We start from the raw sequence: 11676 nt of genomic DNA, 5'->3' as shown, positions 1-11676 counted from the left end.
CCTGTCTCAAAATAAGGAGTAAAACAAAGAGGACATGGTCATAGCTCAGCAGTACAAAGACCCTAGGGTCAGCATCTAACACTGACCAGACAAGTCAAACTAAGTACAGTGGTGTAATCTATCCAGTGAAGTGGAGGCCAATTTGGATTACAACAGCAAATTTTAAACCAGTTTTGTGTTGGGTATTCACCCCACCTATAACCTTAGGCTGTCTAGCCTGATAGAGGTGGTACTTCTTGTCCACGTTACCTCTTATAAGGTGGTCCTCTCTCTCTTGGGTGGTGAAGACTGGTTCCCAGCTTTCCAAGGTCTCTATAACTGGATTTGCCATATCCTGTATTCGTGAGTGTATTTCCCCTCTTTCATATCTTAATAAATCCTTGATACTCCTTAAACAGGCACACATGGATTTCTCTAAACACAGCTTGGTCAATACAATGTCTCAGTAAATGAGTGAGTAAATGAATAGATAAGTTCCTTTTAAAAAAATCCCTGTTAGGTGAAGTGCCACCTCAAAAGACAAAGACTTGCTGGGTCAGTTTTTTGTTTTTGTTTTTGTTTTTCGAGACAGGGTTTCTCTGTAGCTTTGGTGCCTGTCCTGGAACTAGCTCTTGTAGACCAGGCTGGCCTCGAACTCCCAGAGATCTGCCTGCCTCTGCCTCCCGAGTGCTGGGATTAAAGGCGTGCGCCATCACCGCCCGGCTGATGGGTCAGTTTTGTGCTTTATCAAGTGTAGAAGGTCATTGCCTTCTGAGGAATCAGAAATTCAAGTTAACCAAAATTTTATTTTATGTGTATGGGTGTTCTGCCTGCATGTATGTGCACCGCGGGCATGCCTGGCACCTGAGGAGGTGAGGAATGTGTTGGATGCCCTGGAAATGAAGTTAGGGATGGTTTTTAACTCACCATGTGCATGTTGGGAACTGAACCCAGGACCTCTGCAAGAATAGCAAGTATCTAAACTGATGAGCATTTCTCTAGCCCTAAGTAAGCCAGTTTTAATCTATGATCAGGAAGAATTAAACAACCACAACAATCTGATTTAATTGAAGACACTCTGTGCCTATGATGGAAACTTTTAAGACAGCTGCTACCCAGAAGCTAAAATCTACAAGGAATATCTTTCTTAACCCCCCACCCCCACCTCTGGTGTTTGCTAATTTTGGACACAAATTTGTGATCTTGCTTCAATCCTGTGAGTGCTGGACTATAGGCCTAGATCACCAGTCAACTAGAAACCCTGGATTCACAAGCCACAACACAGAATGTGATTACTCCCACTGCCCTCCTGGGCCGTGCAGCTCCCAGTGTATACATGATTACTTGACAAACTTGTTTGTTTGTTTACAGATCATTAACTACTGAGCAGATTTAGACAGTAAAAATACGGAGCAATGGTTAACCAGACGTTACTATCAATCAAATATCAGTAAAAATAGAATATCTGATTACTTAAATCACTCAGGGACTAATATTAGAAATTCTCCTAGCCCTTGAGGACCTCTACTCACTCTGCCCACTGTTAAGATTTTATCTTGTCACTGGGTGGTGGTGATACGCCTTTGATCCCAGCTCTCGGGAGGCAGAAGCAGGCGGATCTTTTGAGTTCGAGGCCAGCCTGGTCTACAGAGTGAGTTCCAGGACACTCAAGGCTGTTACTTGGAGAAACCCTGTCTCAAAAACAAACAAGTTTCCTTATGATTTTTTTGGCAGTGGTGGGGGAGGCCCCTTTTTTTGATCCTCCTGCCTCCATCCTGAATGACGGGATTACAAGTGTATACCATCATGCCTAGTTTTTATTTTGTTGTTGTTTTTTCCAAAATGCAGTTTCTCTGTGTAGCCCTGGTTGTCCTGGTAAACTCTGTAGATGAAGCTGGTCTCGCCACTGCCTCCCAAGTGCTGGGATTAGAAGTGTGTATCACTGTACCCAGTCTGTGAGAATCTACTCTTAAAATATTATTATCTGAGCTAGGGAGATGGATAAACAGTAAGAAACACTGCTGTTCTTTAAGAACCATTTTTGGCTCTCAGAATCCACCAGTAGCTCACAACCTATTAACTATGGTTTCAATGCATTTCAATGGATCTATCTGATGCATTCTCTGTGGACCTAGTGTCCTTGGAGGCCTCCACAAACACCAGGTCCACAGAGTGCACAGATTATATGCAGGCAAGACACTCATGCACATAAAATAATTTTCAAAATAATGTCCTCAGAACTAGATGGTGGTGGTACACACTTTTAATCCCAGCACCCTGGAGGCAAAGGCAGGCAGATCTTTGAATTCGAGGCCAGCCTGGTCTACAGAGTGAGTTCCAGACAGTCAAGGCTACAAAGAGAAACTCTGGCTTGAAAAACAAAAGTAAACAAAACAACAACAAAGTTATCCTCGAGTTTACCAGTGATGATGCACACCCAGCACTTGGGAGGCAGAGAGAGGTAGATCTCTGAGTTTGAGTGGGTTCCCCAGGACAGCAATGGCTATACTGAGAAACCCTGTCTCCAAAAAACAAAATAAAAAAGTTGTCCTCTTAAACTGGATATAGTGGTGAAAGCTTTTAATCAAACCACCATCAAAACAGATAAGACAAGCCCAAGCAAAATTAATTTTTACATTATTGATTTTATATGACAGATCCAAAATATTAAGCTTGGTATGGTAGCGTACACCTGTGATCCTAGCACTCTGGAAGTAGAAGCAGGAGGATGAAGAGCTCAAGGCCAGCCAGCTTCAGCTACCTAAAGAGTCAGCTACCTAAGGAGTCGGAGGCCAGCCTAAGCTACAGGAGACTCTGCATCAAACAAAACAAAACAGAAGTTGTACAAGGTACTGGCTTGTCAACATGTAAATGAGCAGAAAGAGTAGGCTAGGAATTTAGCTCATCGGTTACAGTGCTCACCAAAGAAGCCCTTGGCTCTATAAACCAGATAGGCTTAGTCATCTGAAGCCAGCCTGGAATACACAAGACCCTGCCTCAATAAACGTAAAAACTGAGATGTCATTTTTTTAAAGCCAGTGTATACTTTTTATTTTTTTTAAAAGATTTATTTATTTATTATGTACACAGTGTTCAGCCTCCATGTATGCCCACACGCCAGAAGAGGGCACCAGATCTCATTACAGATGGTTGTGAGCCACCATGTGGTTGCTGGGAATTGAACTCAGGACCTCTGGAAGAGCAGTCGGTACTCTTAACCTCTGAGCCATCTCTCCAGCCCGTATACTTTTTATTAACTTTCTATCTCAACTCTGAGTCCTCATATTTGAAATCCTAAGAGCCTTGTGCAGTGGTTGCTATACTGGACAACATTACTCTAATTATTCTATCAAGGAAGCTGGTTTCTTTGTTTTTGGAAAGTTATGAATAACTCCTTTTGCAACAATATCTCAATTTCCCTAATGCTAAAATTGGAATAGATTCAAGTACAAATGGTCAAAACTTGGTATATTCTTTATAACTAAGATTTTATTTGTCTAAAAATATCTCTGGAGAGGAATTTAAAATAGGCAGATCTCTTCGAACTCTATAAGGAAGGTATGTTATTTCTGCTCTTTCATTAACCTCTTTACCTATTTAGAAGACTTTAATACTTTGAATCAAGAGGTGGTACTAGCAAAAAGTAAGTAACATGTTTCTTTTCAGTGACAGATATGTTGTCTCCAGGATACTCAGGAACCTGATCTCAGTCATGACAATTCTGTGTTGTCTGCAAAACACCAACACCAACTGTGCAGAAAAGAATTCCAGAGTGAGGAGGGACTCTGACCATCTAGAGCTGGCTGAGAAGTGAGTTTTAGATAAGACAGGAGTGCTCGCTTCGGCAGCACATATACTAAAATTGGAACGATACAGAGAAGATTAGCATGGCCCCTGCGCAAGGATGACACGCAAATTCGTGAAGCGTTCCATATTTTTAGCAGCATGCCTCTGAGCCGTGCAGCCATTCCCTTCACACTGGTGACAGTTGGAATAGAATAAATGTTTTACTGTGTGTTTCCTTCCTAAAAAAAAAAAAAAAAAAAAAAAGATAAGACAGGACCATGTGACCATTTTCCCAACCAACTCAGCTGATCTGCAAATGTCATTTAATTCTGTGATTTATAATTCAACAATGCTCAACAGAATAAGCTTAGGTCACAGAGGAATGGGCTGTGTTCTTATAACCTAATCAGCATCTATGGCTATTCTCCTCAAAGGCTCTGACCTCTGGAAGGGGTGTTAATACTGGCTAAAGTGATGTGTTCCAGGACAGCCAGAGTTATATCGTGAAACCCTGTTTGGGGTAGGGGAAAGAGAAAGATAGGCTAAGAAATGTGCCCAGCCAGGTGTGGTGGTGCCTGCTTTTAACCCCAGCACTCAGAAAGCAACGATAGGAGAGCTCTGGAGTTTGAGGCCAGCCTCTTCATTCGACATATTCCAAACAAGGCCATGTCTCAAAGACATAACAGGCCTGCAAGTGAAATTATCCAGTTCCCAGTGACAGAAAAACGCTATCAGGAAAATCCTTCAAACACCCTAGGAAGGTGCCTTTGAGTGACAAGAAAGAAGACTGAACTAAGCAGCGGGGAAAGTGCGCACCCTTGTCCTGCATGATTCACAAAATAATTGTCTTCCGGCAGCGTGAACTCCTGTTGCAATAACATCCTAAATAAATTAGCCTACGCAGATCTGGTGATATCAGTATCTAGCCACTGGCTCCTGCTTGATCCCAAGGGACAACTACTCAGGAGGTGGGTATCAAGTTTCAAACAACTTTATTAAAATTTAGCTTAAAAATCCAGAGGAGTTGCTCATGTCTGTAATCCCAACAATCAGGAGGAAGAGGGAGGGTGGCATGGGCAAGAGAGATCCTGTCAGTCTCAGAAACAAAACAGACAAAAATGAGATACAACAGATCGGCTTAGACCATTCTCTCAGGTTTCAATGAACAATACAATATTAGAGAAAAGAATAAACCTAGAAGAGTTAGCACCTCTGTGAGAGAGCACGGAGGCAGGGCAGTGGGTGTCATGAGGATGCTCGTGAGAGAGGGAAGATAGAGGCTGTACAAAATGCTAGGTGTGCATCTATAACATGGTGAAATGTCACACAGAATCCTCTCACCCTGACTCAATCAAAGTGTCTGTTTCACACCAGACTTCTCTGTAACCCTGAAAGCTCCCTGAGCATCTGTGTAGATGAGCAGGCCCTTTCCATCCATCCCACAAATATCTACTGGTCACATGCTACACTGGGCACTGGACAGATCACCCCACTTTTGTTTGATAGGTAATAGCTGCTTCTGGAGTGAGTTTGTTTTTGCCTGTGCTGGAGATTGAGCCCAGGGCAAACACTCCATCTCAGAGCTATATCCTAAAATCCACACTGTAGTTCTTGAAAACAGTAGATAATAGTGCTGGGTGTGACGGCTCATGCTTGTAATCCTAGCCCTTGGGCAGTGGGGGTAGGAAGATCCAGGAGTTAAGGCCAGGCTGAGTGACGTGGTGAGCTGAAACCAGCCTGAACTGCAGGAGATATATTTTATTTATGGTCAGATAGCTTTTCAGTAATCTCTTATTAGAGGAGGCTGCAGTTCTCTGGAGAATATGGAAAGGAAAGAAAGGCACTATGGTTTATGAGAAGGAAAAGAAAGTAAACTCCAATTTTTGATAGACCTCTAAGAAAGCTTGGCCTGTTTGTATCTACCTGTAATCCTAGCAGTTGGGAGGCCAAAGCAGGAGGATTTTGAGTTCTGAACTAGCCCAGAATACATGGCAAAACTTTATCGGGGGAGGATAGCTTTTTATTAAGTAGGATAGGGTTAAGATTCCTTAAAACAGCCAGATGGTGGTGGCACACACCTTTAATTCCAGCATTCAGGAGGTAGAGGCAGGCAAATCTCTGAGTTTGAAGTCATCTTGGTCTATAGAACAGGGTTCAAAACTACAGGGAAACCCTGTCTCGAAAAAGAAATAAAGAAAGAAAGAAAGGAAGAAAGAAAGAAAGAAAGAAAGAAAGAAAGAAAGAGAGTCCTTAAAACATAAAACATAGCTCTTAACTCCAATAGTCGGGAGGCAGAGGTTGAGTTGGAGGCTATCCTTATCTACATAGCAAATTCCAGAACAACCAGGACTACATAGACAGACCCTTTCTTAAATATCTCTACACCTATCTATATCTCAAGAAATGGAGTAATGGGGAGGGGGAGGGAAATGGGAGGCAGTGGCAGGGAGGAGGCAGAAATCTTTAATAAATAAATAAATTAAAGCCGGGCGGTGGTGGCGCACGCCTGTAATCCCAGCACTCGGGAGGCAGAGGCAGGCGGATCTTTGTGAGTTCGAGACCAGCCTGGTCTACAAAGGGAGTTCCAGGACAGGCTCCAAAACCACAGAGAAACCCTGTCTCGAAAAAACCAAAAAATAAATAAATAAATAAATAAATTTAAAAAAATTAAAAAAAAAAAGAAATAGAGTAATAATTCAATCTTCCCTCCCTTAGAAACACATTAAATCAAGTACAGGAGGGGGCTGGAGAGATGGCTCAGAGGTTAAGAGCACTGACTGCTCTCCAAAGGTCCTGAGTTCAAATCCCAGCAACCACATGGTGGCTCACAACCATCTGTAATGATGTCTGGTGCCCTCTTCTGGCCTGCAGGCATACACACAGACAGAATATTGTATACATAATAAATAAATAAAAAAAAATCAAGTACAGGAGTACCTTGGATTCCGCCCCCTGTAAAAAGTTAAACCCTCCCCGCTCCCCCATTTTGATAGACAGCCTCAATACACAGTTTTGGCTGGCCTGGAACTCACTAGATAGCCCAGACTGGCCCTCAAATTCATGATCTTCCTGCCTCAGCTTCTTGAGTACTGGGGTAGAAGTTAAATCTTACAGCTGATGTAAGGGTGCACATTTGTAACCCCAGAACGGGTGAGGCTAAGGAAGAATTCCTGTGAGTTCAAGGCCAGCTGGACTATAAAGTGTCATAGTTAAGCTTCTGTCTTAAGCAAACAAAAACACCTGGAAGGTGGCTTAAGGGAAATAGTCCTATCATGTACTATCAAAGAACTCCAAACACGGGGAAAGGAGCTCAATACTGAGTGGAGCACCAATGAGCAAAACCTCCAGCTCCTGCTAGACTTAGTTTATTGTCTGCAAAAGGAGGGTGGCATCTACCATGTGCCAGCCTATGATTTGCTACATCGTTTGTTTCTAGAAACTAAATGAGAAAATGCAGAAAAAAAACAACTTCCCAATTATTTTGGATAGGCTTTTTTGTTTTTTTGTATTATTGAGGCAGGGTCTCGATGGTTGTCCTGTAACTCACTATGAGACTAAGAAGATGGCCTCGAATTCAGAGATCTGCCTGTCTCTGTGTCTTGAATGCTGGGATTAATGTGTGTGCCACTATATCTTGTAAAAAAATCCTAATTTATCGTGTGTGTGTGTGTGTGTGTGTGTGTGTGTGTTGATGGCATGCATGTCTGTGCATCATGTGCAAGCTTGATGCCCATGGAGTCAGAAGAGGCCTCCGATCCCCTCGAACTGGAGTTGCAGATGGTTGTGGGCTGGGAATCAAACTCTGGAAGGCACTTGATTGTCTGGCACAGTTCTGAACGGCTGAGTCTTCTCTCCAGGCCCTGGGATAGGCTTTCACTGTGCTTTAGTGTAGCTGCTGCTCCCTCTATGGAAGACCAGCGACCCAACAAGGCAGCTGATGATTCTAAGCTCTTTCTGTGAAAGCGAGTCTTAAAGGGAAACAAAATAGCAAGACTGTTTCTAGGGCCAACTTTTCCTAGGATCACAGGTGAGGAAACAAGGTGAGTGTCCCTACTAGACAAGAACACTAGACAGAGTGCCTGCTCACCCTGACACTGGTCACCATAGAAACGTGCAGCTAGAATTCCCAAAGGGAAAGGCTCTTTTCCAGCGACTCCTCCAGGAAACAGTCTCCAGCCATCTGGGGAAACCCTTAGAATTAGAATACATAACTTTATGGAAAATGGTGTTTATAAACAAGGGATCTTCATCACTAGCAGAGGGAACTCACAGAACTGGTAGGGACCTGTATGAAAAGCAAAGACTATATTCCTATGGCAATGAAAGAAGATTCTGTATTGGATTGTCTGTTTCCCTTGATAGTCATTATGTCTCGTATTACTCCTAAGCCTGCACCTCCACCTCCACCTCAAGGATACTTAAAATAATGATTACCTTGGAAAACTCTAAGTTCCTGGGGCCCAGAAAAGGCATTGACTTTGAATTCCATTTACTTCATCTAAAAAACATATTTGTATATTATATATTATTCACTTCTTCACTTGAGTATCTGGTACAGCACTTTTACAAGAAACAAACAGCAGTAATAAATGCAGATAAGTGACTAGCTACATGTAAGAAAAAAAGTTAGGTATAGGCAAATCAAAGAAGTAATCCCAAACAGATTATTTCTGAGTACTGGATGATCTTGTCTAAACCACATCTCCACACTAGAAAAGGGCCTTCTTGCAACACAGCCTTGCTTGTTCTAGATAAAGGTTTTTACAGACGACGCCTCTGCCTCTGCAGAAAATGCTTTCTTGGCGTTTGAGTAAGCTTTATCAAAAACACACACTGCTATAAATAAATCCACATTATAAAATCATAAAACCCTCGCTGAGTAATATCGTTTTGGCAGCAGATAAGACCCACCATTCAAAGAAAGGGAGAAACCAGCTCAGAGCATATGGTTAACGCAAATACTACAGCCTTAGAAGCTGCTTCACAAAACTGTTTTCCCATAACCTCCCAGCTCCGAGGCCTTCAAAGTGACCACTCCTCCTCCCGTGCAGGCCTCCAAGGCCCGCTGGGCAGTTCCTCTTGACACCTTCCCCAAACTTTGGAAGTCTCAGGCTTCACCACACCCTATCCTAGCGAGACGTCGACTGTCACACTAACAGGCGTCCACGCGCTAACAAATCCGGGCTTGGGGCCTAACCGATCCGGTTTCCTTCACCTCTCAGAAGCTAAAGTAATTTTGGAAAGTATTACATCCCATGCACCCCCCTATGTCGCTCGGAAGGTCTGGTGCCTGCACTGAGCACAAAAACTTCCAAGAGCCCAACTAACTCAGGTTCTCCTGGGCCCTTCCTGGTCCTCGCGCAGGGCTCTGCGGGAGCGCGACTCACTCCCGGGCTCTCGGAGGTGGAAAGGCAGCCTTTTAAAAACCCCATGCAAGTCCCGGGTCTGCACTTCGGGGGACCTGACGTCCCCCTCGGCCCTCTTTCACTTGCCCACACCCCGGACTCGCGGGATGCACGCAGGCTCCGAGAGCGCGTCCACGGGCTGCGCGCATCCCCACGGCGGCCTCAGCTCCCCCGGTCGCTTCCGGGCCTCGGCCTCCGGCTCGCCCGCCGGCCCCCGCTCGCCCGCCGCCCCCGGCCTTGCACAGCAGCTCTCACCGCTCGAAGAGCAGCCTCACGGAGAAGATGCCTGCCGCCAGCGGGAACACCGACAGCATGTGCCGGGCGCGCGGGTAGCCGTAGCCGTCGGCCGGGCCCTCCAGGTCGGCCCAGCTCACGTTCTGCGGCAGCCAGAAGCGCTCACTCCACAGCCAGCCCCACAGGAGGCCCAGGGCTCCCGCCGCCGCAGTCGCCATCTTACGCCCGCCCGGCGGCCACTGCCGCCACAGCCTCCGCGGCAGCCACGGCCAACGGAACCCGCTGGGAAGCAGCCCCGGGGCGGGGCCCGGCCTACGGCCACCCTCTTCCGTCCCCGGGTCCTCCCAGCAGCCCAGCCCGCCTCTCCGGCAGGCTTGGCCTCCTCCCCGCCCATCTCGCCTTCCCGCCTACTCCGCCTCCGCAGGAACCCGGGCACGCTCAGGTGGGGCCTAGCTTTCCCTCGCCCCGCTCGCCTTGGCCACGCCCACACGTTCTGCCACGCCCTCTCACCTGCAGCCTGAGCCCCGCCCAGCTTCTTGCAGCAGGTTTGACACCCACCGCCACGGCCACACCCCTACTTCGGGCTAGTTTCTCCCACCTGGAAACATTCCTCCTAGTCCAGTAGATTCAAATCCTGGCTCCCAGCCAGTTGATACAATTCTGATCTTCACTCCCAGCGCCTGTGTCCCAGCCTATCTGCTGTGCCATTCGTCCAAACTGATTCTAACTACCACCCATTTCACCATAAACAGATTTGTTAATCTCAATCTCTTTTTTGATGCTCCTCCACGGTCTCCATCCTACTTCTTTGCTTTAGGTCTTAAAATCACCGTCACTTTTTCTCAGAGAAAATGTGGGGCCTTATGTTATCCTTAAATTACAACCCTGTAATTCCAGCACAGGCGGGTGGAGGCTGGAGGATTAGGTCGTCCTCTGCTGCCAGCAAATTCAAGGCCAACCTGAGCCACGTGAGACCCCACTCACCCCCAGTCTTTTTTGAATAGGGGGAGGGGAGCTTGTATTTCATAACTGTAATCTCAGCCAGCACTTGGGTGGTTGAAGCAAGAGAATTGTCGTGAGTTTTTTTTTTAAATATTTATTTATTTATTATGTGTACAATATTCTGTCTGCATGTATGTCTGCAGGCCAGAGGAGGGCACCAGACTTCATTACAGATGGTTGTGAGCCACCATGTGGTTGCCAGGAATTGAACTCAGGACCTTTGGAAGAGCAGGCAATGCTCTTAACCACTGAGCCATCTCTCCAGCCCCCTTGTCGTGAGTTTTAAGACCAGTTTGAACACGGTATCAAACCAAAAAGTTCCCCTTTTTCCCCCATGGGGAAAAGGGAAATAAAGAAAAATAAATAAATGCGTTTCTAATGAGATCTGTCTTGTAGCAAGCATTGCCAAGAATGTATTTCACGGGTTCTTTCACTCCTGCCTCCTATGAAATCTGTAGCACGATTTTATGGAAGGATAAACTGAAGTCCAAAGAGGCAGAATAGTTTGTCCAAAGTCATATAGATAAGCAGCTGAAACTAGAAACTCTTTAGCCTCCAGAGAGCCCTGATTTCCTTATCCTACAAGCCACCTCAATCGTAAATGCTCCAAGTGAACATTGAACTCTTGTGAATCTCCACAAACAAGGAAGCAAACCATAGACCAGGCACTCTCAGAAAACTAAATTATCCTTCAGTTGCCAGAGAACCCTGAACCCTACCAGTTAAAACCTAGCTACAAGGTTAATTGCCAGAAACTAACTAGGGACGGGTGGTGATGGAAATTCCAAGAAGTAAATCTCAACTTTAGGTCTGAGGACAACAGACAAAGTAACTTTCCGACCAGTAAGCTAAGTTTAAGGGTCAAGGTGAGGGGCGTCCTGGAAGAGCAGCTGCAATGAGAGTGCTTTTGAAACCTTAGTTCAGCCTGTGCCCCATAGGGAGTGTGGGTTTTAAGTTTTCTGGGCCCTCTGGTTGAAGGAGGCTGTAGAATAGAACCCATCCCACATAGCTGTATTTACTTTTTTTGGTGTCGGGCATTCAACCAGGGGCCTTGCACAAATGAAGTATATGCTCTCCGGCTGTGCCATACCCTCAGCTCTGCATTTCTCATTTCTAACAATTTTTGTTGTTATTGTTTTTGTTTTTCAAGACAGGGTTTCTCAGTAGCTTTGGTGCCTGTCCTGGAACTAGCTCTTGTAGTCCAGGCTGGCCTCGAACTCCCAGAGATCCGCCTGCCTCTGCCTCCCGAGTGCTGGTATTAAAGGCGTGC

General features: G+C 45.5%; 1 protein-coding gene and 1 non-coding gene across 2 annotated transcripts in view; one reads left to right on the top strand and one right to left on the bottom strand.

Moving 5' to 3' along the window:
- Nucleotides 1–9778, bottom strand: part of Cers5 (ceramide synthase 5) — a 31021-nt gene extending 21243 nt beyond the window's left edge. The window contains 1 exon segment of the mRNA XM_013348629.2: nucleotides 9426–9778. Coding sequence (XP_013204083.1) covers nucleotides 9426–9622 — 197 coding nt within the window. The 5' untranslated portion in view covers nucleotides 9623–9778.
- On the top strand, nucleotides 3812–3918 carry LOC113456768. The gene has a single exon (XR_003377509.1). It is a non-coding gene; the product is annotated as a U6 spliceosomal RNA (small nuclear RNA).
- Nucleotides 9779–11676: the final 1898 nt, after the last annotated feature.

This window comes from Microtus ochrogaster, chromosome 15 (assembly GCF_000317375.1).
Source record: "Microtus ochrogaster isolate Prairie Vole_2 chromosome 15, MicOch1.0, whole genome shotgun sequence".
NCBI lineage: Eukaryota > Metazoa > Chordata > Mammalia > Rodentia > Cricetidae > Microtus > Microtus ochrogaster.
The sequence above is the reverse complement of the archived record's forward strand: the minus strand, read 5'-3'. Positions and strand labels throughout refer to the sequence as shown.